The sequence below is a fragment of the Arvicanthis niloticus genome, chromosome 29, assembly GCF_011762505.2.
Source record: "Arvicanthis niloticus isolate mArvNil1 chromosome 29, mArvNil1.pat.X, whole genome shotgun sequence".
NCBI classification, from domain to species: domain Eukaryota; kingdom Metazoa; phylum Chordata; class Mammalia; order Rodentia; family Muridae; genus Arvicanthis; species Arvicanthis niloticus.
The window spans coordinates 16302294-16327479 of NC_133437.1; the positions used below are offsets into that span (position 1 = coordinate 16302294).

The following is a 25186-nucleotide window of genomic DNA, read 5'->3' on the forward strand; positions in this document are numbered from 1 at the left end:
TATTAAGGAGAGTTTTATTGTAAAGATAGCAGTACCTACAATTTTACATGTTTTCAAGTCTACAAAAACTCTCAGAGCAGAGACTTTCTGTGTCTGTCATACCAGCAGACACATTACCCATAAACTTGGAGGGATAAATTCACTTCCTGCCAAACTGAGGCAGGGGAGGGGGCACCTTGATGTCTTGGCCTCTCTCCAGCTTCTTTTCACAATCCACCAGGTAGTTGACTCCGTCAATAACAATCTGAACAAGCTCAACCTTGATCGTGAGAGAGAAAAGGCCATGAGGAGGAGACATGATGGAGAGGAAAAAAAAAGGAGGAGAGATTAGCTCAAGTGGAAACTGCTTTCCAAGCCCTGCTGGACAGAGCAGTGTTGGTGTATGTGTGAGTCCTCCGCTCAGCAGAACTTTACTACAATGGGGGCATTTGAGTGAGGGGAGGCGTCCCGAGGCTGCGGTCAGGTGCAGACATGGAGGGATAGCCTAGGGTTTCCTCGCAGGCTCTCCTTAGGGTCAGGTTGCTGTGGGAACTTTTTTATACTGAAAAATCATTAGTTTTCTTCACCTTTCCTTAAAAAATAGTGTGTGTGTGTGTGTGTGTGTGTGTGTGTGTGTGTGTGTGGCAGAGAGAGAGAAAAGAGAGAAAGAGAATTGAACCTGGGTCATTGGGCTTGTGTGGCAAACACTTTTATCTGCTTAGCTATCTCTCCTGACCACACACTTTTTTTTTCTTTTAGGCATTTATTATTATTGTTTTATTTATTATGTGTATATGTGTGTGCCTGCATAAGAGTTTATGTGCACTGCATTCATTCAAGTGCTCACAGAGGCCAAAGGACATTAGATTCTTTGGAACTAGACTTACAGAAGGTTTGACCACCATGTAGGTACTGGGAACTGAACTCGGGTCTACTGCAAGAGTAGCAATTACTCTAACCAGTAATTACGTCAAGTACCTGTTTTTCATCAGCCTCCTGAGGGGAGGCTGTGTTCAAGGTTGAAATAACTTCCTGTGCTGACTATCAGTGTGTAATTAGTACTCAGCTGTGTGTTCCTAAGCGAGTTCTTGTGACTCGTCTCACTTGTGGTTCCCATATCAATGAACCTATTGTTCCTTTAATTACAGGAGTCCCTTGGCCTTATAGGCTACACGAAAGCCTTAGAGACTATTAAGAATCTGGGATGTCATGAGGAAGATGATTGCATGTGGGCTTCCGCATGGGACACTCAGAGTCAAGAGAGGTTTTCCCGCGTTTCCTCTCTCTCAGAGGGACAGGGCACCTGTTCTCTGAGTCCATGAGGATAACATACCGCTGTCCATTAGTATAGGGAGCTCGTGTTGCAGGAAATGCTGAAATAGCTCCCAGGGGGCTGGTCTATAATGACATTCCTGTTGTGGTTCCTTGGCTTCCCTACAAGTGCTCACCAGGGACTGTGTATCTTTCTTGCATTATTTTCCGTGCAAGAGAAAGACAAGAATGGATAGTTAAGCTGGACTTCAATGGGGAAAATGGGAGTGTTTGAATGCAGTCAGGCTGCCGAGGCTGCTTTTCCATGTCCTCTCGATGTCAGGCTGACCTAGTTGGTACATATCAGGGTGAGAGAGACTTTACCTCTGATCTGCCGATCCGATCTATGTTGGAAATATCGTATACATCCGCCACTGCTGCAGTGTCCACACCGCCTGTGCCACGCTTCTGGAGCCGCAGGTTCTCCAAGATCTTAGAGAAACGTGGATCCTAGGAGAAAGGATACTGTTGAAGTCATTGAGCAGAGATGCTAAAAGGGACAGTAACAGTCAACAAAGTATTTACAACGTACCTGTGCCCTGGGCTTAAAGCCCTCCAGCATCTAATGAAGTGGATATTACTTTTACCCCATCAAAGTCCACTTTCTGGAGCTGTAAAAAAATGTACCTTATCCAGGGGATGGTGGGGCATGACTTTAATCTCAGTATTCCAGAGGTAGAGGCAAGTGGATCTCTGTGATACTGAGGCTAGCCTGGTCTACATAAGGAGTTCCAGGACAACTAAAGCTATTTATTGTCTTGAAAAAAAAAAGTATCTGGCACCTGGTCCCTTACAAACAATAGAAGCACTTTTGGCTCACAGGGTGGGAAGTCCCAGAACATGGTGGTGGCACCGGTTTGGCATCTGGTGAGGGTGATCTTGTTACATCATGATGTGGCGGGGGTCACATACTGTGAGACAGAGCATACATGCTAGCTTGGATCTTTCTTCTTGTACAACCACTGATGCTACCATAGAGGCCAAGGCTAAGAAGACCTCAGCAATCCCAGTTACCTCCTGAGGTCACACATGCCGTTGGCATATGAATTTGGCGATTAAGTCTCTAACGTATAAACTCATAGAGGACAAGCTATACTAACCCCTAAACTTCAGAGGAGCAAACAGCTACGTGGGACTTAACTTCACCAAAGTCAGACTGCTAGAAGTCAGCGAGTTGCAGTTGAACTTGTCAGCGCCTGACTCCCAGTTTATCTTTGGATAAATACATACATTTATTTGCATATGGATGTCAGTTTTTGTACGTTTGCTATTCACCTGTACGCCAGTTTCATTGTTATAATTAAAATCGCGAAGTGAAATCAGTTAAAATCATTTTTTTTTAACATTGGAATTTTGAATGACAAAAAAATTCCTACCTTCTACTGGATAGGCTGCACATTTTTTTTTCTAAAATTGTTTAAGCTTCCTTGACTTACTTTGTGTGCTGTGGCAGAAAAGACTAGCTATCCATCAGGATCCTTGCTTTATCTCTCTCCCCAGCACTGGAGCTGAAGATGCAGACACTTGCTCGCTAAGCCCTTGCCACCAGAATGAGCAGAAGTGAAGTGTGCCATTTCCCTTCTTACACCTTAAGTGCGGTGGACACGCCTACATGCTCTCTTCTTTTCTCACGGTGGATGGACCATGACTGGAACTGAGGAAAATGCCCTAAGCGTCCCTCCAAGCAATGCCCCCTACCGGCAGCCTCGGTGAATAAAGGAGCTTGCTGTCAACCAGGATGGCCTGACTTGAATTCTTAGAACCAAGAAGTTGCCCAATGGCTTCTACTGTGTACCACACGCTTCCCCCAAACTGCACAAAATACAAATAAGAAATTAAAAGAACAAAACAAGCAAACAAACAAACAAACAAACAAAAAAAACAGAACCTGTGCTGACTAAGTCCCCCCTCCAGGCCATTGTCTTCTCAAACATGCTCAGATGTAAAAACAAGGTGACAGGAACCCTGGGAACCCTCATGCCTATCTTAATTTGTTAAGTGATGGAGACTCAAAAGCCTTATTTTTGAAGCACCACCCCCTTGTCCTGGCCTGGATCCTTTTATGCTAATTAATGCAAATGACTTTAAGCCAGGCCCCGCCCCTTCCATCACTGTTCTGTTGCAGGGCGCCAAAGGTCCGGGTTAAGGAATGAACACTAATGTTTTCTCCTGCAAAGAAGTCACATCTGAGCTGATCCCGAAGGGACTCAACAAAGCTCCTGGTCACACGCCATTACCTTGCTCAGCTTTGGGATCCTAACATGGACACCAGCTCGCAACCCGGTTCCGAGGTTCGAGGGGCAAGTCAGAATGTATCCTAGACGCTCATTCCACATGAACTCCCAGCCTCGTTCTTGGATTAATCGTTCCACCTACAGATGGAGTAACAATGAGCAAATGACAGACTTCTCAAATATCTGTTCCTTCAGGTCATCTTAAACACCAAGGAAAGGGACCAGTAAATCACACGAATGAAACTGTGGTGGATCTATGGCTTGTACTTGGTAATTCTTCTATTAGAGTATAAATAGAATCTCTTAAATCAGATGGCTATGGAAAGGATTTAACACAGTCCCTAGAAGAGTTTATGCTCTCAATAACTGTCGGTTGATACCATTTCTTATGCAAAGACTGTAGGAGGGCATAAAAAATTCTCTGCAGGTAAGCCTGGGAGAATTTATTCCATTGTGTACCATCCAGTCCTATGTCCCAGCCCACCCACTCCCCCCTCCCATTCTACCTATCCAATTGCATTCACCCTACCCACTCTTTCTATCCTTATATTTAGAATAGAATGAGAAAATAGCCAGTGAACCATAGACTCCCCCCTGCCTCCCAAAGAGAAAAGCTATCCCCTTTGGGAAGCACTACTCTGAAGATTTGATTCTTTGGAAAAAAGAAGCAGCCCCACATTGGAAACTACCAAGATATCTTTTTAAAAATGGAGAATGACAAGGCTAAAGAGATGGCCCCTCCCTAAGAGCCGTGGCAGCTCCTCTAGAGTATCTCTTTTGGATTCCAACACTCATACGGTAGCTCACAACCATCTGCTGCTACAGTTCCAGGGGATCCGAAGACACCCTCTTCTGGCCTCCAAGGGTACTGCATGCATGTGGTACACAGACATTACCGCGGGCAAAACACTCATACATGCAAAATAAAGTAATAATGAAAAATCTAAAATACATACACAGATATGGAAACTAGAGAGGTTTTGTTCTGATAACTATCTAGAAACCCCTGATGGTATCTTACTTCCTTTAGTCCACGACAGAATCGCTCAAATACACGTTTCATATTGCCTCCCTTTTCCATCGAGATCACCCTGGTGTGGTCTTCCTCATTTATCCAGATGAGAAATGTCTTGTCATAATTATGCCTAACGAAGACAGAGATGTGGTGCTGACTGTTAATTGCGTTTATCTCAACACATGGAAAGCAATTACCTGATTGCTTCCTTTCCCCTTCCCCACTCGCTGGATGGCCCTTATCTCTTAATTGTGCCTGAACAAGTACCACGGAATAATGATAGCTTGCAGAACGGAGAATAAGACCAAACCCAGCCATTAACGATGCCAAAAGTGTTTTTCCCCCCAAATTCTTCTCTTCATTCCTCAAACAAGAGAACAACAGTTCAACTATGATAGCATTTAGCGCTGATGTCAGGGCGGAGCAGGGGGTGTTTTGATGCCTAAGAAACCCAGCCAAAACCTCTTGAAAGGCGGGGGAGGCAAGGATGGAGGAACTCTACCTGCATCCCAAGGGTTCACAGCTGTTTGCTACATAAGCCCTGGCTGTCTGTCCTCTTGTGAGTCTTCCTCCTCAGATCCTTTTAGGTAGAGTTGGGATAACCTACTACAGGAGCCGTGGCAGACTGAGGACTACTAGAAAGGATTTGGATACACTGGGCAACCATTCCTTCTTTCAGAGTTTGCCTTAAATTATCAATATTGATTTTACATTTTGAGTTCAATTGTCTTAAGTTCACAAGCAGATTCTCTAGCTAATCTGAAGTATCTTTTTTGAATAGTCTGCCCCCATGCATAATTCATGCAAACCAGCTCACATTCCTATACTCTTTAAAAAAAACTCTTACAACACACACATACACATACACTCACATACACCACACACACACATATACACTCACACACATACACCATACACCACACATACACACATATACACTCACACACTTACATACACCATACACACACTGATACACACCACACACACAGTCACATACACCATACACACACATATACACTCACACAGTTACATACACCATACACATACATTGATACACACCACACATACACACACTCACATACACCATGCACACACATATACACTCTCACACACTTACATAACCATACACACACATTGATATACACACACAAACTCACATACACCATGCACACACATATACACTCTCACACACTTACATAACCATACACACACATTGATACACACACACAAACTCACATACACCATACACACACATATACACTCACACAGTTACATACACCATACACACACATTGATACACACCACACATACACACACTCACATACACCATGCACACACATATACACTCACACACTTATATACACCATACACACACTGATACACACAGTCACATACACCATACATACACATATACACTCACACAGTTACATACACCATACATATACATTGATACACACCACACATACACACACTCATATACACCATGCACACACATGTACACTCTCACACACTTACATAACCATACACACACATTGATATACACACACAAACTCACATACACCATGCACACACATATACACTCTCACACACTTATATAACCATACACACACATTGATACACACACAAACTCACATACACCATACACACACATATACACTCTCACACACTTACATACACCATACACACACATTGATACACACCACATACACACAAACACATAAACTCCCCCCACACACTCCCATACATACTCCCCCACACTCACACACACTCACACATACACTCACGCATACACACACATGAACGCTTACTCATACACATTGACATGTTCACACACACTCACAGACACACACACACACGCATGCTTACACACACAGTTTTCAGTTATACTTGTCGTCCCCATTTCTCTCAAGCCCTCAAGCCCAGCATGCTGTCAACGGCAGTTCACAGCAACCTCAGGTTAGAAGAAGCAGATGAGCTGAGATCCTCAACACACAGGGAAAATGTAAAAACCATACCAGATTCCCCTGGCATCAGGCCAGTCACGGGCCATCCCAGCACATGTTAGTAAAGGGGACACTGGCTTATCAAACAGAAAGTGGTCCTGTGGGCCAGAAGGGACAAAGCAGAGAGATGAGCCTGTGAGACTAGGTATGGGCCAGCTGACCAAGTTTCAACTTACAGATAAAGAGGCCTCTCAGCGGTGTGTCTCAGATTCACTGTGTGCTGGAACACCGTGGGAGCTTTTAAAAACAAATACACCATTGTCCAGAGCTCACAGACACGGTACCAAGTAGAAGTCAAGGGTCCTTCTAGATTGAATCACTAACAAGAGGGGCCCCCGGAGACTGGAGAGAGGAGAGGTTGAAGAAAGACACTCTCCAGGAAGAAGCTCACCCATAAACAAGAAGCCAGGGTAGCTGCTTAAGGCGGATGCTGGCTTGCTCTGCAGTGGCAGGCAGGAGGGTGTTGGAGTCTACACACACCGGGGACAGAGGAGTACCAACTAGAGAGCTGCCTGTGCCGCCTGGAAAGGGGTGCTCCAGGTGATTTCTGTCTTCTGAGATAACGGAATCTCATTTCTTCTTTTCTTGGAGTTTATGAACATTATTTTTTTTTTAAATAACCACCCCTTTAAATTTTGTAACAATGAAGAAACAAAAGGACCTGAGTCCAGCACTCGTGAGGCTAAATCAAAAGGAGTCCTGTGAGTTTGAGGCCAGCATCGGCTACATACTGAGACCTTGTTTCACAAAACCCAAAAGGACTGCATTTTGTTTACCCTAGAGCCAGTGAGAAGCTCACAGGCGCTGGGAGGCAGCAAGGAGGAGTGCCTACAAGCAGCTATGTCTGGCTCAGAACCTGTCACAAAGAGCTCCTTAACTTCCTGCCTAGATCCTCTCAGCCTCCAGAGTTCTCTTAGGATGTGGTACTGGAGGCATCCTTTAAGCATGAGTAAGGTTTCCATAACTGGCTGTTTTCACTTGTTCATAGGTAACAGGAGGAAGATTCCCCCATTCAACCTCCACCCTCCTGTGCCAAGCCCAGCACTCCTACTGGAGTGTCCTCTTCAGACTTCACCCACGGCTTGACAAGATGTAAACCTTCACATGGACTGGATCTAGGCGCTCCCACACGTATGTAACAGATGTGCAGCTTGGTCTTCGTGCGGGCTGGGCTCCTCAACAACTGGAGCAGGGTGGGGGTGGGGGGCTGTCCCTGACTCTGTTGCCTGCCTGTGGATCCTGTTCCATCCTGTTCCCCTATCTGGATTGCCTGTTTGGCGTCAGTGGGAGTGGCAGCTAGTCCTGCAGTGACTTGATTGGCCAGGATGGGGTGATATGGGGGGCTCCCCCATGAGAAGTGGGGGCTGTGTGCAGGGGGGACCAGGAGGAGGTGGGGCCTGCGATCGGGATGTAAAGTGAATAAATAAATTAATGAAAAGAAAAGATTTAAAGCTTCAACTCCCTTCTTACACTGAGGCTGTGGAAGCCCCAGGCCAGTTTCAGCCCTGCTGGACGACCTCTAAGTGGGTATAGGCTCTAGGCAGAGCTGGGGGTCCAGCCTCTTTCCAGGTAGCCTCAGGGTGATTTATCACCTACTCACATCGATGAGCCGTTGCTGATCCTGCTCTGTCATCTCAGACAGCTTGTAGTAGCGGCCAGCCAGGTCCCCCTTGAGGCCCTCCAGGGCAGTAATGGCCACATTCTCCACCTCCCTTCTCTCTGCCCGGGAGCAGGCTGGAGGCAGGCTCAGCCCGCGGATGCTGCGGCCAGTGCGAACCCGAGAGGACAACACATAGCGCTCATCAAACTGCCCGTGAGTGATCTGCCGGGTGGAGCAGAGTGGAGGGTCACCATGGCAGCCACAGAGCACAGTCCTCTGACCTGCAGCTTGCCTGGAAACCTTCCGGCAGTACATCACAAGGAGCATGGCTTACTGCCAGACAGAACTCCAGCTCTGGGGTTTAACACTAATCAAGTAAGGTGGGATCTGGAGTAGGTGGTTTCTGTTGGGGTGAAATTCTGTAAGAAAGTTTAAAGTTCCCATCAGTTAGTTGTCCTCTACCTAGAGTTGTCTTAAAGGAGCTTATTAACCTTCCCTGTCCCTCTAGGGGATATGATGAAGGTAGGTCATCTTAGACTTTCCAGGTATATCTCAGCAAGGGAGCAGCTCTTAGCTTCCCTCTTCAGCCTGTGGACTCAGGAAATCCTGCATCACGGGGAAAAGAAGTGGAGCCTGGAGCCTACCTTGGATGCATCCAGGTCGGTAGGATGCTTCATCACCCTAGGGTCATAGCCATTGTGCCTTAGTTTGATGACAGGATCAAAAAGGTCAGCAAACACCTGTAAACAAGAACATCCTGTAACTGGCTCGCCTATTATCGAAGGACTTTTACCTTCACCTGTCCCCCTTCTCCTAGAGGGCTCAAGGGCCAGGTTTGATGGCTTCCTGTGAAATTCTCCATGCCACCATGCGCAATATGCATAGAAGAATAGACTAGTGGATGAGAGTGAAAAAAATAAATGTACACCAGAAACAAACAAACAAACAAACAAACAAATGTTCAGCAGCACCCCGTACTGGAGAGAGAGAGAGAAAGAGAGAGAGAGAGAGAGAGAGAGAGAGAGAGAGAGAGAGAGAGAGAGAGTTGGGCTGCTGGACTCTGTTTAATCTCTTCTTTAAGGATTCTGCCAAGCCCACTGGATGAGAAAATCTGATGGTTAAGAACTCAAAGGCTTTCTGCTTTGTGAACTAAAAGAAGCCACCAGCTCAAGGGCTAAGCACATTTTGTAATCAGAAGAGAAAGTCGGGTCAAAGCAAAATACGAAGTCCGTGGGAAAATCCAGCTATACAAAGCAAGGATCTCTTACCTATCCTGTGGGGACCTGTCTGTCCAGACCCAAACCAAAATGAACCGCATTGGCATAGGTAGTGTTTAGCTTAAGTAGAGGTATGTATAATAACAGACGACTCTAAATCCTTAGAAGTTATGGGAAATGGGAAGAAGAGCATTGACACCAAAGAGGCAGCTTTAGTCCAAGTCTCTGTTATAAGCTAATAAACTGCCATTTTGTTTATTTGGGATGGCCCTTTCTGTCCCTTGATAGCTGCTTTTCTGAGAATATATAGCTGCGGTTAGTTCTATGACAGAAGAGTGAAAAGAGAGAGGGTGAAGGAATCAGGCTTCAGGATTCTGTTCTGATGAAGAGGCTGCTCTGTGGACATGGGTATGGGACTGAGTTCTGTTACCAGCAGTCACTGTTCCCTGGCACCAAGGAGCCAAGAAACTTGGTGAGCCCAGGGGTTTGTGCTATAGTAATAGAAAGATAAGTCTCCAAACTATAGACTTATACTCACCCAATAAGCCCAGAAACAAACATTTCAATGTATTTCTGACGAACACACATCTTTCAATTCTGTTTAATTTTTCTGTACCAACACAGCCTTTTGACAAGCTTCAAGAGCTCAGTCATGCAACTAACCTCTCTTTGAGGAAGGACATTGGCAAGGTAGCAAAGAAAGCGTCGTCCCTAGGAAGCTATACACCTTATAATCCCAGAAAGGATTCCTGATGGTTCTAAGGGAGTTTAAGGGAGTTGGCTTCCTTTTTTTTTTGAGCCTTTCCTGAGAATGCAAAAGCTGGCTGTAAAGAAAGATGAAGATCCTATGACAGTACACCCCATCCACATGCAAGGTAGTTCGCACTCTGCTGTCAGCAGCCCATAGTCTTACCTCATATGACTCTTCGTCACCGGCCACCATGCCCACAGTCTTAATGAAGGGGTGACCAGGGTTATCCACTCCAGTTTGGATGCACTGGTCCAGGGTGTAGCCACTGGGTGTCATCTTGTTTCGGAGTTTGGCATAGATGGTTGGGGTGAGGCACTCAGCCATGCAGTTGTTATGTTTTCGTAGGTCAGGGTAGTCTGCACTGTGGGAGGAGAGAGGTTGTGGGCCAGTAGTCCCTAGGTAAGGGCTATCAAAGACTCAGTTTCTCTTCGATCTTCAACCAGGCTCTCTTGTCCCAGTGAACACAGGGAAAATTAGAAAGAGAAGCCTCAAGTCCTTGCTTGAGTAAGCCAGGCATAAGAAAAACTTGTGCCCATGACCACTAGGGAAAAGGTTGGTAGAAAATCAGTGATACTTGCTACAGAAGCAACAAAGGGAAAGAGGAAAGGAAGTCCGGAAATGAATTGAAAACATATGCAGGTTTCTCTTCTGTCCAGTAGTGTTGATGAAATCCAATGACAGTCATAGTTTAGTCTCTCAGGTCTGTCTGTCTGTCTGTCTGTCTGTCTTTCTCTCTCTCTCTCTCTCTCTCTCTCTCTCTCTCTCTCTGTGTGTGTGTGTGTGTGTGTATGTGTGACAGAGAGAGAGAGAGAGAGAGAGAGAGAGAGAGAAACTACCTACAATGTTACTCACCCCTCAGTCCTTTGCTACAGAGAGAACTCTATGACAACAGAGACAACAGAGATTTGGCCTGTCTTCAAAACAGTAACTAGCTATGAACACAAGCATTTGATAAATATGTCAGAATAACACACAGAAGGCCACCACATTGAATGCTGTCTTACCCTGGGCATGTTTGAAGGATATGAACTGAGGAGTACCATAGACTCAAACACAGGTGATCTCCTTCAGCTACTCCTGGGGTGCATGTTTGCTCTGATTCCCTCAGAAATGACAATTCTATCAGAGTCTCTGAGGGACATCTTGGTTGTTTTCTCTCTTCTACCCCTATCTACATGAAACCCTAGGACATCATCACACTGTTCAAACTACTCAGTGCACTGGTGACTTGGACACAGCGGGGTTCTGGGCAGCAGACTATCTGACCTCATCTTCTGCATGCCACTCCTCCACATCCTGTCCACCATGTCCTTTAACGATCACACTTAAAATCAATTCTGTGATCACATTTCCCAGAACACAGTAGAGCAGTGATTGAAGCGTGGGTCTCATCCCAAGGGACCCGAGTTTTCATGTGGCTGCACTAAATACATGAATTTGGACTTAGTAATTCTAAGTCCTCGTTTTATTACTAAATGATGCTAAAATGAATCATGACCCATGTGAAAGTACCTAACATACATGTTAACAGGTAGTGTCATAATGTAAGTGCTCAATGAATGTCAACTATCACTGTTATTCCTATTTCACTGAAGGATAAGCTTTGGGCAGGAATGATCTATTCCTTTGTGTTTGTCATAGGTAGCTAGGCTTAATGAGTCTCATAAAAAGATTGTTAAGTTTGACTTAACCATTTAGAAAAACAAAGCAGATTCTCAGAGACTAGGGATATAGCTCAGTAGTTAAGAGCACTGTCTACTTTTCCAGAGGACCCAAGTTCAATTCCCAGCACTCACATGGCAGCTCACAACTGTGACTTCAGTTCCAGGTAATTTGACAATCTTCTGGCCTTTGTGGGCACTGCATACACATGATGCATAGACATGCTCTCAGACAAACACCCATACAAATGAGATTATGTAAAATAAATAAAGGACTTCTCACTGACCATTTCCAACAGAAAAGATCACATATTTGGTTGACATTCTGGGTCATTTTAAGCCAGGAGGACTCACCTTGGGGGAAAGAGCTTGTGCTGTTCCCGGGCATCAGCAGATACCTTCTGCCTATTCAGCAGGTAGCCAGTGGTCAGGGCACTGGTCCCCAGGGTAGTAAACAGTAGAGATGCATTGCGGCCAGTTAGCAACTTAGAGAAGGCACTGGCCATCCTTCTTCTTGGTTGAGTGTCTAGAAGCAAAGAAGCCATATCAGATAGCATCATACAATAGTTCTGAACCCAGCATGGAGAGGAAGTCAGAAAACTTCCTGGTGAGAAAACAATGTGCTTGTGTTACTTATCTATTTCAGGTTTTGTGAATGTTCATCCCATTTTCTCCAGTAATTACAGTGAAAAGTAAGCAAAAGTTATAGATACATAAATATTAGACAAACTGGGTGCATTCTGAGTACAACTACACGACCAGACTCTGAATAGAATGAATTTCTGGAATTCTCAGAGGTATTAAGATTCTCTGAGGATCATTGTCCCACTTTACATACCCCCGTACAAACTTGTGTCAGAGCTCAAAGTAACACACAAACAAATTTGGGTTATCTTAAGAGCAAATGTCCTTCCGACTTGAAAGGTTGAGGTACCAGCAGAATGTGTATGTGTGGGGTGGGGAGATATTTAGAACTTCAGCTGTGGTTTAGGAATCCTGAAAGGGGGTCAAATTGTTCAACGTTAACAAAAAATTCATCCCTTGGCTCCCAGCAGAAGCAGACTCAAAATCTTTCTTAAAAATGTCATACTTAGCTTTCTTTAAAATATAGTATTTAAGAATCTGGATTCTTGCAGGTTGAGATCAAACAACAAACTCCCAACCAAAGACTTCAATCATATAAAAAGATATAAATAAAAAGACAAGAGAGAAAAACTAACAATAGACTTAGGCCTTCTATGACTAAAGATTGTGGGATTGTTGGACAAGAGCAAACAAGGGCTCTAGATAGATGTTTTAAGTAACAAAGTTATGTATAAATTATTACATTATCGAAAATTTATTACGAGAAATATATATATATATATATATATATATATATATATATATATATATATAATCAAGCAACAAAAGACTATTAGTAATGGCCAAGATATCCAATCATGTTAGTCCATATATATCATTCTAGCACTTAGGAGCAGAAGGCAGAATTGCTTTATGTTTGAGGCCAACCTGCTTTGAATAGTGAATTTTAGGCTGTCCAGGACAGTGTGATGAAATCTTGTCTAAACAAACACACAAGCCAAAGAATAAGAAAGAAAAAAACACTTGAAAGAGAATAAAATTATACAATTAAACTGTTGGATATTACACAGCCGAGAAAAGAATAAATGAACTGGAAGGCATGCCTCAGGAAATTACCTAGAACGTAGCTCAGAGAAGCAGAAAAAAATGGAAAATCTGAGACATAGGCTAGGAAATATTATTGATAATTACAATGGGAAAGTTAGATACAAACTAGAGTTAAGTCACAGGAAGAGACACGAGAGGAAACAGAAGTGATGCTCAAAGGAAAGCATTATCCAGAATGGATAAAGTACATGAAGCATAGTACAATACAATCAAACACCAATGAAACTGATCCCTAAGTAAATGCTTTCAATCAGACACAACGATACTAGCAGAAAGAAGACAGTTCACCTATAAGGAAATTACAAATATCAGCTAAATTTGCAATAATGCACCCAGGAAAATAATTTTTCTAGAGACGAAGAGACAATAAACATATTTCACATGAGAACGAAAAAAAAATACAGATAAAGAACAAATCAGTAACAAAGGAACTACTAAAAACCACTTGAGAAAGAACATGCCAGTGAAGGACAGGCTGAAGGTAAAGAAAACATATAGATCTTAACCTGTTCTTATATGGTTCTCAACAAACCAGGAAAATCAGTATGAAATATGCATAGAAGAATCCTGGTGGATGTGGTGCTGTTCAGAAGTCAGGAGGGCCACTCAGCCTCCCAGTTGTCAGGGGCAGCCCTGCTTATCCACTGAAGGCCTAAAATCAGCCATAGGCCTGACATACATGCCCGCTAACACAAAGTCTTGGGCCTCTGTGGAAAAACACTGAAGCAGATGGCTATAAGCTATTGTAAACAAACAGCTTTGGTGGAAAATTACCAGCCTGAGTAGTCATAGACCTTGTAGATAAGCAACCTTGGTGGATAGTACCAACTTAGATAAGGACAAGTGAATCATAGGCAGGGTCATAGTGATCTGTCCCCTGAACCTTCACCCAGCTGACACTCTGTTCTGGAAGATATCTGTACTCCCCCTGAACACCTATGCTCTTGCAGCATCCCCTGCCCCACATCCTGCTTTTGTGTGTATATAACCCCTGTGTGAAAAAGTAAAAATTATGATATGATCAGACTATAGACAAATCATCATTCTTTGTGTTCACCTGTCCCCCATCTTCTCTTTCAGGTGATCTCCCTGGACCCCTGTTCAATGCCCTGCTGGACAGGACACCTAGTATTCCCTGCCAAGAGCCTCTTAGCATGAGTCTCTGAGTGGACAACAGTGAAAGGCATTTCTCAGTACTTTCCCACTGTGTGGTATCCATGATGTCCAAATAAGGAAAGCATGGTTTCTTCTAACCTTAGTTGTGTTCCTGGGTCTTTACCTCAAGATGCCCAAGCTTAGATGGACTGCTTATTTCAAAGAGCTTATTGGTGTGTACTTCTGTGGCTGAAAGCCTGGGCCACCCAGGACAGGTTAAACTTCATGTTGGATGTGGAATGGCAGTACACACAATTCCATGTGTATCTATCCTTCTGACATTATTGCCTTTCTTCCATGATTGAATTTTGGAAACTGATGAGCTACCAGCTGCCAGGGTTCTCCAAGGAAATTTCTACTAAGCATCAAAGACTTTAAACATTTATGAAGTTGTTTTTCTATATTGATTGGCCTATGAAATAGCTTATCAGACACCTTATCTTCTACACTAATGCACTGTCAACATACAATTCTTTGCATTTTGATGATGTCACAGATGTCTAAAATTGTTGTGACAAGTAAGTCATTTCTCGATGTTCTAGAGACCTGAAATGGCCAGACACTGACCTTATCACATATACCCCTCTGCCCTCTACAGGGCTTCAGTGCTGCTAGGATTCCTTCCGATCTTCAAGGATGTGGAGATGTGCTATGGCATCCTGGCCCTGAGGTACAGCAGGCAACACTAACACTGTGCTGTCACATTCTCAATTCTGTTTCCTAAGCAGAGAGACAAATGTTGCCACTCTGAGATTTATTGTAAATTCACCAAAGGGATATAAGTTCTAATCAAATGCCTTATAAGCCATAGGGGTCAAAGAGAAAGTTAGAGCACGCTGTCACTAAGCTAACAGGAAATGTGTTCATACCTGTAGGTGTGGCAAATTTCTTTACCCCTGGGTTTCTTCCTTTTAGTTACCTAGGTACTCACTGGTAGGAGGCTTTATGAAAAAGAGGCCCTGAAGAAGTAGAGTTAGGAAAGACAGGAAGGGAATGGTCTCCACGGAAAGCCTGTAACAGTGGTAATCCCTGGTGCTTCCTTCCTCTAAGGCTGGCCCATGGGTAGGTAGGTATTCGCCTCAAAATAACAAAATATCAAAATTAGGCATGTCACTACATCCAGAACTTTGTTTTGGAAATAATTGGTCTAATTTACTTTTAAGAGTTCCAACACTACATTAACACAGTTGTGTGGTCAGTGTTACTGGTGCAGGGGAGGCCTTGATGGTAGCAAGCAAAGCAGCCCTGAAAGAGAACTAGGCTCCCACGCCTCAGTTCTTGTGTGCTTAGCATACAAGTCAAGCTTTAGTGAAGTGAATAATTCCTGTTTCCCTAGTTCTGTCTGGGGCTGGGGGTGCTATTGCTGTTGTTTCTTTTGGTTTTTGTCGTTATTGTTGTTGTTTATTGTTGTTGTTTGATTGGTTTTGTTTTGTAAAGTACATAGAAACAATTGAATTCTGCTACTAAGGAACCAATTGACAAACTTGGGAGAGATGTTGGTCCAATTGTCTTGCCGACATTTTGATTTGGGAATGGCCGTTCTGCCCCCTGAGATTCATAGCCAATCTTGTGAAACCTTTAACAGACTGACCTTAAACTTGGTATTTGAGAGGCAGGACGGCAGCGCATTACTTTGATGTGCACAGTTTTTTGTTTTTTTTTTTTTTTTTTTTTATAAACCTGGAAGACTCTGAGTGTTATAGAAGCAGTATCTGGGGCTGCAACTCTGTTCCAAGGAGGTGTTACATGTTTAAGATGGGTTGTGTGTACCCACCAAAGCATTTAGCATTTCACTTTGCCTGCTTTTCAAACACAGTTTGAAACAGGGTTTTTAAATTATTTGTTTTTGAGGTCATAATTATGTCATTCCTACCTTTCCTTTCCTCCCTCCAAATTCTGTCTTATAAGCTTTCTCATTCTTTTTTAAATTCACGACCTGTTTTCATCAGCTGTTAAATGTACATATGTATATACTATATGTTTATTATATAACATTATATTATGTAATATAATGTTACATATTGTATATTTGTATATTATATATGTATATTTTTATGTATATATATCATATAAATAGTATCTTTTCAGTCTATATACTGTTATTTGCATATATGTTTTCAGGACTGACCATTTGGCATTGGATAACCAACTGGCGCGTTCTTCCCTGAAGAAGACCGTTTCTTCAGCTCTCAGCATTCCTTCCCCCCTTGCCTGCAGTTCTATATCTATAGTTGAGGCCTCCAGGGCTCTCCTCCTGTCCACTTCGGCATCTTTTGCTGTTGTCCTTGTTCAGCTCAAGTTTAGACAGTTATGCTTGTGAGACTCTTTGGCCATAGCTTCTGACATCCCTAGAAGACTCAACCTCAGAGCAACTCCCTGTTCATTTGGCTTTTAGAGTCTTCTCACCAGTTCTCCTATAACAAACCCTGAGCTGTAAGTCCAGGAGCTGTCCTGTACACATACCAGTTATGACAGCTCCACAATGCTGCATTTTGATTGGTTGTTGCTTTCTGTAATCATCTTCATTTGTTGCAAAGAGAAGTTTCCTTAAATGTGTTTTTTTTTAAATAGTGCATCTAATGAAACCATACAGACAAAACTTTTGAGGAGAAAGCAATCTGAGACTCACTTGCAAAGCTTTTGACATTTTCAAGTCTCTCCATGTCCTGAGAATTATCAAAACTTACTCAACATTCTGTCTAGAGATTCGGGGAAAGAGGAGGTGAGGGACTAAGGCCAACTGGTAACTTCTCACTGGCACAAAGGTTCTACCCTTACTGTGGGCTCTGCCAGAGCCAGAGGGGTCAGTAACAACAGACTCTCAGATAACCTTACAGAAGCACACATCTGTTGGTTCCTGCAGCCAATGCTTCAGAGGGAACCAGCCTCCTCTTTGGCACATGGTGAATAATTACACGATAGGACAGAGCTTCCAATGTACAATGGGCTCTAATCAGCCAGGATTGCTCTGCAGCTTGTGTCACAAAGCTGGGCAGCTGCTTCAGAAACGGCTCTGTTCATCGCTCAGACTGGCCGTGTTTTCTAGACTTAGGTCTCTCATGGTACCCACACAGAGAACACTAACTTACTCCTGTGGACTCCAGCACATCTTGGGACCTCTGATGACCTAGATCTGGCTTCCAAGCCCATCAGGAAGCATGTGATTCACTCAGGGACTAACTTTTGACTCCTAAGTGTCAGGCAGTGTGGTAGACAGCAGAGGCAGATGACACAGTGAATAAATGTTGTGTTCTTCATGGACTTCTAGGTTTTCTAGGAACAATGGTTAAGAAACACAACAAATGAAATAATTATAGGTAGGGATTGATGCTGGAAAGGAAACAAGCAAGATATTATTCAGGGGATCTTGCATGATGCCTCCTTTCAATAAAACTGCTCAGGCAAAGAAAACAGAGGGTCCAAGGCCTTGATGCTGGACAAACCTTATTGAGAAAAAACGGTAGTGGCATTGCACCCAGGCAGAGGCAGTTAGAACCACCAGAACATCTGTACCTGCTCCAACCAGGGCAGGCAAGCAAGAAGACTGATGTGTTCATTACTCTCGAGGTCATGGAAGCCCACACCAGGGAACCCTGGGGCTTGGTGGGAAGAGTGGGTGATGTGTGTTTAGATGTGACAATTACTTATCATTTTCTTGGTGTGTTACATCTGGGTAACTTCATCTCCTTTTGTTTTTGACTTCTGTTAAAAACAAAACTTCTGGCCTGGCAGTCTGTGTGGTGGGGGAGAAGATGTACAGATACACATTAGCACCCAGACAGGCTCAGGCCTCTCCCCTTAGGTCCATTCAGACCCACAAAACAAGAGAAAAGGTTGGCAGAAAGAACTAAATACCAACCAGACACAATGGCTTTCACAATTTCATAAAATCATATCCACTTCATGCATATGTCACTCAGGGCCTGCTATGGAAACTGTTGCTAAGGATACGGTTGTCAGCCTGACACTCAGATTGGCTCTAGAGCATCTGTGATCTTAAAATTTTTATATTACTTCTAAATGTTGATTTTTACTCTTGGGTCTATGCAGGAAATTGGACCCAGCTGTCTTGGCAAAGTATCACCATGTCTGGGCATCTTGCTGCTCTTCCAATTAGGACTTTCGTGTCTATTTCCCACCCCACTGGGCCACAACCTGGCATCTCAGCCCACAAATGAGCAGATCTGCTACAGATAAAAAAATGATCAATAGATGGCGTGAGAAACACTGCTCAGTTTCCAGAGACTTAAAATGGGGCCAAAATCGTGGCTTCTCTAGCTCCTAGAAGTTGTGAGGATTGAATGAGCCCTTGGCACAAATCTTGGCCTTTAAAGCTTGAGTGATAAATAATGGAAACTTCTTTATTGAACTTGATAAACTTGGTGAGAGAAAGAAAAAAATCTGTAGACGGAGAAACCAGGCCATGGGTTCTAGAGCCATTGGTTTTAGTGCAATCCAGTCAAGAAACTCTCCAAACCAGAGCCAGAGGGAAGGCTTCCTGGGGAGAGATGGAAGAATCTTTGAGGTGTCCAGGGCCTGTGTGGTCATTGAGATATGAGCATGAAGGGTGTGAATGAATCTTGGAGGTAGACTGGTTTCTGACTTGAGTGATTCACTCCACGAGGAGCCATGCTCTACAGCTGGGATTCTAGCGGGAGAGCAGCTTTTGGGGGGGGTGGTGGTGGTCAGGGGTGTATGGGGGGGCACATGAGCAGATTGAATGCAAGAGATCTGTGAGGTATTCCAGAGGGAATGTGCTCTCGAAGATGTCCTACGATGAGCACATAGGTATCCCTCACTTGAAAGGCCATGGGACCCACCAGGGAAGAATGGTAGTTATCTACTTCCTGCGTTGTTACAAACTTCCTGCCTGTCAGTCTTCCTGAGCCATCATCAGTAGAGACAGAGTGCTCATGACCATGAGCTGACAAGGGTGTGGCATGAGAACAAAGGCCTTGGAGCAACAGACCCTGAGTTTGAACACAGTTTTGTAACAGTTGTTACCTGTTGTCTTCAGAAAGACCCCTAAAGGCTACACTTGCCATATTTTAGTTTTCTCAAATATTACCGATAAATAGAAGCACTGAGGCTGAAGTATAAGGAAGTGAGCCACACCAGAATAGAGCCTGGCATTCACTCAGGACTAAGCAGGGGTTGGCACCTGACGCTCTCCGCTTGTGCTATCTCTCCACACACACACACACACACACACACACACACACACACACACACACACACCCTCCACATACATCCCAGCATCAGAAAATAGGCTTTGGTTTAGGTAAGAGTCTACAGGTCTGTCACTTAAAACAGGTGCAAGTTGTTGACCCAGACTTCCTGGAGCCTGGACGAGGTCACAGCTGGGCAACTCTAGCACCTTGCTAGGGCCACATCTAGTTCTTCATAGGGATCCTTCAGTCTGATCCCCTGCTTCTCACTGGACGACCTAGCCTCTTCCTGGTTCTGCTCAGGAAGATAAAGCCTTGGGATGTCCTTCCTGTCTACCCTGAGGACACAGGTTTCCCTGGTTCTGGGTGTGACAACGGGTCAGGCAGGAGCACTTGTCCTCTACGGACACTCATCCAGACTCTGGCACTTTCATGATCACTCAGTCCACAGAGACGTTTCTGGTTTCTCCCTGCTGTAGGACATCCTAGAGTAGAACAGGGAGCCTTCTGCAGGCCGGGGCATACATAGCTGCCAGGCCGCTGATGTGACCCAGAGGGGCTCAGGAGCTGAGTAGAATGGCAGGGTGGGGTCTTCCTTTGGTACTAAAAGGATCCATCTGAGTCTAGATGAGGAGCATAAAGAAGACCGGAAGTCAGGAATGAGTGCTGCCCTTACATGAACCCCCATCTGCCACTGACTGAGGGACCTTGGTGGATGATTGTCTGGATTTAGAATCACCCAGACAGGTCGTGAAGTGCTATGGCTAAGCTGGAAGAGGAAGTAAGAAACAACTAGTGACACAAAAAGCATCCAGGCTGATGGTCCGTCCCAGCATTATGTTTGAGAAGAGAAATGAGGTCGCCAGGAAACAAGGACAGAGGTAGAAGGATCTCAGGACAACTCTGTAGTGACAAAGGAGATGGGAGCAACCAGCCCATGGGGACAAGGGTCATAGTAAGTGTGCCATGTTTATAATATGGAAGATGCTACAGCTATTGCCTCTGCTTTCCTAGACATGTCCTATGACTCAGTCTTAGATGAAAGAGAAAAAGAGAATCTCATAGAAATGAGTACATGTAGTTACGGTTTTGTAACAGCAGTATACTACACACAGACACGCGCATGCACACACGCACACGCATATGTGTTTGCTTTGTGTGAGCATCGAGAATGTTACTGAAGATCATTCATGAAGCACTAAAGGGTTAATCCACAGCTCTCTATTTGGAGGAGCCAAGTCATTTGTTTTTCTCCCAGTTGAGCCTGGAAAGTCTCACTTACACACATCTGCAGTCATGATACAGGAGAATGATAAGCATAAAACCGTTTGTGTGAAGATACCTAGGCATCTATTTACACATGTACAAGAGCAATCCTGCCCTATGCATGTCTTGACTCGGCTGCCCAGGCATAGGCAGCAGCCAGGCCGCTGATGTTGCCCAGGGAGGCTCAGCACCTCCCTTTCTGTGATGGATGTGGCAGAGGAAGGAGCAGGCTGCAGCGGGCACTAAATAAATGGGGACCTCTCTCTAACATTTTAGGGTTGATCTTCTCCACTTCCTCCCCAAGACTACTACCTCAATGATCCCAAATAGCCAGCCTCTGGATGCCGCCTCTGAAAGCCTATTCATTTCAGCTTTTTCAAAAATCATCTTAAGTGTTTCACTTAATTGTCTTATTTTATTCATCTCTCTGAGGGCAAGATGACATCCCAGAATACACCTACCACACACTTTATGATTTGCTGCTTGTCACTCAGAGAAGGACTTTAGCCACATGGGCTCACTCATCGGCATCTCTGTCCTGTCAGTGTCTGCAACAGCTTCCTGCTGTGTGCTTTCCTCCTCTGTCTGAACTTTGACCTACTGCTGGGATTCACTTCTATCAAGAAATCCCTCCCCAACCCTGCCCATGGAGCCACACTCCTCCTTTTATTTATTTATTTTTTAATTGAGCTCCTACTTGAGCCCGATGGTGCAAGCGGTTTGACAAGCATCATTAGACTTTGCAAGAATCCTGCCGCAGAAGCTTTATTTAGCTGAATGAAAATCAAGTGGCCTTTTCTAGGTCAAAGTGCCACAACCTGAAGCCAGATTTGTCATAAGTTCTGACCCAGGTTCATGTGACCCCAACACCTCACCTACAGTCCAACCTTGGAGAGTAATCAGAAGAGCACTGCTCATAAGTTCAGGACTTAGGTGTGCCCCATGTCACTCCAAGAGTCCAGAAGCACTTTTACCACAACCATGCCAGGGCACAGGATTGTCACCTTGGAGCACATGACTCCTCCCTGACTCCCAGAGCATTCAAAGCTTGTTCTCTTCCCTTCAGGCTTCTACAGAAGTGCCGAGGATTCCAGACATTTCTGTGCACACTCCACTCTCACATTAGGCACTTGGTGTGCCTGCCAAGCCTGGCTAGGGACACTGCACCGGCCTTGCCTGTCTAAGAGAATACAAGGACTTGCTTTCTCCCTCTTCCCATCCTCTCTCCCTCTGTATGGGGCTGGGTATAAGAGAGGGAGGGGAGAGGAGGGATTGTCTATAGCTCTTACCAGGAGAGGCTAAGTGTTTCTGTAATGTGAAACACTTTTATACTCTTGGTTTTAAAAGCAGGTTTTTTTTATAGCATTGGGGTAAAATTGGGTAGAATTTTGGAACTCTAAGCCAGGAGAAATTTGTGTGGGGGCAATGTACAAGAACATCGCCTGACTAAGCTGGAGGCACTGGGCTCAGGTTCATGCCTACGTTCACTCTCTACAGCAAAGGAGGAAAGTGAACAGTTTAGGCAGAGTGCTAAGAAGCTGGGATTATTTTTTTCTGTCCCACTTGGTGGACTGGGTCCCAGATTCCTGGCTTTCTCTCTGGCTTTGTAACAGCATGAACTACCCCACTCCTGAAGCTTCTGTTCCCTCTGGGTGCCCTGGAGATGGGACGGTGTGTGCCTTTCTGCTGAATCAGAGTTATTTCTGCTCCTCCATCTGCCTGAGCTTCACCATGCTAGAAGATAGATGAAAGGCAGAAGTCGTGGGGAACCACATGTCTGCTGCCAACAGTCACCCCCAAACAGAGGCTGTACTTGATGCTTTCCAGCACCAGAGGAGTTTCTGAGCAAATCCTCATGATGCCAGTCTTATAGGCAAGTAGAAATGGTTATAGCTTCCTAGCTGTAAGATGGCGAACAGGTCCAGTTACCTCATGTGACAGGATGCAAGATCAACCTTAATGGGCACCCCTGGCCTTCTCTGTCTGACTCAGCAAGTAGGAAGTCATAAACCAAAGACAGAGGGTTCTTCCCAAGAGACAGGCCTTTCCCAGCCCTGTTTATAAAGATGGCATGGGGTCCTTTAAGAATTATCTTTCAAGAGAAAACATTTCCAAGTAAATGGGGAACTACAGGCCACCCTGTCCTCTGAACAGCTGTAACAGAGTGGGGTGTCATCTTCTCTGATGACGCAGGGTTTCATATGACCTCCGTCAGTCACCTTCAGTGTTGGCTCTGTCTGGGGCACCTGGCTCAACAGACAAGAGCTCCCAGAATGCCAGACACAGATTCCACATGTGACCTCAAGGAAGACAAGTGGACCTTCCTCTACTCTATGATAGAGTTGGGAACTCAGGCCTTTGAGGTTGGACTGAATCAGCCCCAGACTCAGCCCCATTCTACCTCTGACCCCACCATACCTCCTCATCCCAAACCCCAACTCCTGCTTCCTGGCTTTGCCTCTGTTTCTTTATTTTAGAGAGACTGCCCAGGTCCCCTGCCCATGCTCTGACACCATGGTTTTACCACAAAGCTGTGCATAGCTTAGCCCACAGACATGACTGACTGCAAGCACAGGAACTTCGAAAAAGGTGCCTTCCAGTGTGAGTGGCAGGCAAAGTCTCAGCAACCGACAATGGCTGGTCTTCCTGCCACCTCTGATGTCATGTTCTCTATGAAAGGACAGAATAGAAGGGCACAGATGGGACAGGAAGTGAGAGATGTTCACTGGGAATGCAGCTTCCTGGGAAGTATACAGTTTATCTAACAGCACACTGTCCTAAGTGTACTGACTGCCCAGACAGCACTGTGCTGGTCATAGAACCTGGCCATGCTTTTGGAAGGTTCAGAGGACAACACTGAGGATAAAAGGTGCTTTGGTTTGTTGGGCAGGTGACACTTTTCATACATTCCAAGCAGAGCTTCCAAAGGCATGAACTTCACATACAAGGACAGGCTGACAATGACCATCCCCCAAGAGCCAAGAGAGTAAGGAGTGGGCTGCCACTCAGCCATATGAAGCTTATTTTTCATTTTCCTTCTAAAGATGGAGCTTTGCCTAGTTCATTTTCAGTATATCAACCCTTTCAAGAGTGGGTCTCTGGCCGTAGCATTAACTAGTTAACTGGAATCCAGCCCATTAGCAACCGGTTTGTTTTGCTCTTTCATAGAGCCTCAGAACAGCTTAAATTTTCTAGCTAGTTCATGCCAAGTCATTAGTCATCTCTTTTCATGCAACTGAGGAAAAACACTACCAGACATGAGTGGATTGGTCTCTGCAAATTATTAGAGAATGACATGTAACATCTAAACTTATCCCAAGTTTAGGGTCAAAATTCCACATTTAGATTTTTTTTCCACATAATTTCTTGATTCACTATGAAACAGAGACACTGCGAGCTAAGGTTCTGGGTTCTCTGGTTGAGCTGCCAGTCTCACGCCCAGGGGAAAACGTGGTTCCAGGCAAGGGCAACTGTATTGCCACATCACGTTCCCTCTCTGGTCCACAGTTTCCCACTAAGTGTTTTCTACATGGTTGGGGCTTCTGTATGCTAAAGCTCACCACAATTGGTTCTAGTACTGTCCTTCTTTAAAGAAATCAAGCATTTTGAGCATCCTACTGACCTTGAAGCTGGAGGAGTCTGTCGTATCCAGATCCTGCTGCGTGCACACAGCCAAGAAGAGTAACAGGAGCCTGTGGGGCTCAGCCTAGAAAAGGCTACTCTTCTGGGCGGGGCTGAAGAGTCCTTTCCGACCAATCCCACATAAGACCTCCAGTCACACAGGCTCACCCAGCTGTGTCCTTGAAGGCCAGCCTCTGACTCTCCTGCTATTGGGCCAGGTGTCCTTTCTAGAACCTGCCATTTCTACGAAACACTTGCCTCTCCCTTGAACAGGCAGACCTTCGACTTGGCTTGCCAGTCAGGTCTGAGAGGGAGTTTTGTCCTGCAGCTCACCTGGTGAGGGGGCAGTCCTAGCTTAGGGTACAAGGACCAGCAGAGGAAACTACCTGCTAGGAAAACACTTCTCTTAGAGGGAAGAGGGCATTAGCTCTGGAGAATGAAGACTGAGAGGAAGTCTCGAGTGATCTATTTCCGGCTGTTACAGAGAGAACCAGAGACAACAAGAAAGGCCTC

At 44.8% G+C, this 25186-nt stretch overlaps 1 protein-coding gene across 1 annotated transcript; it reads right to left on the bottom strand.

Moving 5' to 3' along the window:
* Ckmt2 (creatine kinase, mitochondrial 2) lies at nucleotides 1-24836 on the bottom strand. The gene is made up of 10 exons (XM_076927133.1): nucleotides 24675-24836; nucleotides 12126-12297; nucleotides 10273-10471; nucleotides 8787-8882; nucleotides 8143-8364; nucleotides 6555-6640; nucleotides 4546-4669; nucleotides 3528-3662; nucleotides 1615-1740; nucleotides 1-259 (listed from the first exon to the last, which is right to left on the bottom strand). The coding sequence occupies exons 2-10, from the start codon at nucleotides 12275-12277 to the stop codon at nucleotides 140-142; spliced, it is 1260 nt and encodes a 419-aa protein (XP_076783248.1). The 5' UTR covers nucleotides 12278-12297; nucleotides 24675-24836; the 3' UTR covers nucleotides 1-139.
* Between the last annotated feature and the right edge of the window lie 350 nt (nucleotides 24837-25186).

What these genes read in the sequence shown, in the direction of transcription:
- Ckmt2 (XM_076927133.1), bottom strand. Translation starts at nt 12,277, where the DNA reads ATGGCCAGTGCCTTCTCTAAGTTGCTAACTGGCCGCAATGCATCTCTA. An exon ending in GTGACGAAGAGTCATATGAG is followed by an intron (nt 8,883 to 10,272) that starts GTAAGACTATGG and finishes TCTTGTTTACAG; the next exon opens with GTGTTTGCTGACCTTTTTGA. An exon ending in CCTGATGCCAGGGGAATCTG is followed by an intron (nt 4,670 to 6,554) that starts GTATGGTTTTTA and finishes TGTCTTCGTTAG; the next exon opens with GCATAATTATGACAAGACAT.